This window comes from Zonotrichia albicollis, chromosome 24 (genome assembly GCF_047830755.1).
Source record: "Zonotrichia albicollis isolate bZonAlb1 chromosome 24, bZonAlb1.hap1, whole genome shotgun sequence".
NCBI classification, from domain to species: Eukaryota; Metazoa; Chordata; class Aves; order Passeriformes; family Passerellidae; genus Zonotrichia; species Zonotrichia albicollis.
Window position 1 is genome coordinate 7020154 of NC_133842.1, and position 1832 is coordinate 7021985.

The 1832-nt window shown below is 53.4% G+C and overlaps 1 protein-coding gene across 1 annotated transcript; it reads right to left on the minus strand.

Moving 5' to 3' along the window:
- Positions 1 to 703: 703 nt before the first annotated feature.
- Positions 704 to 1621, minus strand: LOC141731648 (olfactory receptor 14J1-like). The gene has a single exon (XM_074558062.1). The coding sequence runs from the start codon at positions 1619 to 1621 to the stop codon at positions 704 to 706; it is 918 nt and encodes a 305-aa protein (XP_074414163.1).
- Between the last annotated feature and the right edge of the window lie 211 nt (positions 1622 to 1832).

The following is a 1832-nucleotide window of genomic DNA, read 5'->3' on the forward strand; positions in this document are numbered from 1 at the left end:
CTTGCTGGCCCCAGGGGTTGATGGCATTTGTGCTCCCTCAGGTTCATGTCCCCACACTAACAGCAATGGGCTGCCTACAGGGCTTTTCTCTGCTGACCATTGGCCTCGGCGTGTTCTTGAGAGAGCCTGGGCAAGGAGCCTGGAGCCCCCAGGCCCTGGGCTGAGGCATCAGCGCTGCCCCAGCAGTGCCCATGGCCTGTCCCTGCTGCAGCCCCGGCACTGCCACCCCCAGGACTGTGCCCGGCCCCGAGAGCACTCAGGCCCTGCAGCAACACCAGGGCCACCAGGGCAGCGGGGCAGGGCCACGGCAGCAGCACTGGCAACACCAAGTGCTGCTGCTGCTGGGCACAGCTGCTGTGCCAGCCCTGATCTGCCCCAGCTCTGCACACAGACATTGCAGCTCCAGAGAAGGCAACAAAAGGGCATCTCTGCAAAAAACTTTGCTGGGAGATCCTTAATTTTATTTAAAGACACGAAGAGTGCACCCCTTCATTGACACAGTCTGTGGCCACGGGAAAGTGGAGAAACACAAAATGAGAAATGGCAGCAATAATTACATTTTTTGGTTGTTTATTAAAACAAAAAAAAAGAAAAAATAACCAAAACAAAAGGAACTCCAAAATTAAAGCCGGAAGAAGTATCAAAGATGACTTTTATTACAAGTGATTTGCAGAAATTGGCCAGCAGTTTAATGCATGTGAAACTATCCAGTCATCAGTCTGCACACTGCAGCCTTGAGCTCCTGGTTCCTCAGGCTGTAGATGAGGGGGTTCAGGGCTGGAGGCACCACCGAGTACAGAACTGACAGGGCCACATCCAGGGATGGGGAGGACATGGAGGGGGGCTTCAGGTAGGCAAATGTGCCAGTGCTGAGGAACAGAGAGAGCACAGCCAGGTGAGGGAGGCAGGTGGAAAAGGCTTTATGCCGTCCCTGCTCAGAGGGGATCCTCAGCACAGCTCTGAAGATCTGCACATAGGAGAAAACAATGAACACAAAACAGACAAATGCTAAAGAGATGGAAAACACAATGGGCCCAAATTTCCTGAGATAGGATTGTGAGCAGGAGAGCTTGAAGATCTGTGGGATTTCACAGAAGAACTGGCCCAGGGCATTGCCATGGCACAGGGGCAGGGAAAATGCATTGACTGTTTGCAGCAGAGCATTGAGAAAGGCACTGGCCCAGGCAGCTGCTGCCATGTGGGCACAAGCTCTGCTGCCCAGGAGGGTCCCGTAGTGCAGGGGTTTGCAGATGGACACGTAGCGGTCGTAGCACATGATGGTCAGAAGATAAAATTCTGTTGCAGTGAAGAAATCAAAAAAAAAGACTTGGGCAGCACATCCAGCATAGGAGATGTTCCTGGTGTCCCAGATGCAATTGTGCATGGCTTTGGGGACAGTGGTGCAGATGGAGCCCAGGTCACTGAGGGCCAGGTTGAGCAGGAAGAAGAACATGGGCGTGTGCAGGCGGTGGCTGCAGGCTACGGCGCTGATGATGAGGCCGTTGCCCAGGAGGGCAGCCAGGGAGATGCCCAGCAAGAGGCAGAAGTGCAGGAGCTGCAGTTGCCGCGTGTCTGCCAATGCCAGCAGGAGGAAGTGCCTGATGGAGCTGCTGTTGGACATTTGCTGTGTTTGCACATTTCAACCTACAGAAGGAGGAATGACAGTGACAATTGAGGGGACATTTCTCGCAGAAAAGTCAAAGCCCTTTCTCACATACCCACTCCTGCCACTAAACAACTCCCCTGTCCATGTCTTGCAGATCTTCTTTCAGCTCTGTTGCTGGAGTTCTGATTTCTGCTGTCCAATGTTGTGTGAGGAGCTGGACCTTGAC

Coding starts and splice junctions, on each gene's coding strand:
- LOC141731648 (XM_074558062.1), bottom strand. CDS start 1,621: ATGTCCAACAGCAGCTCCATCAGGCACTTCCTCCTGCTGGCATTGGCA.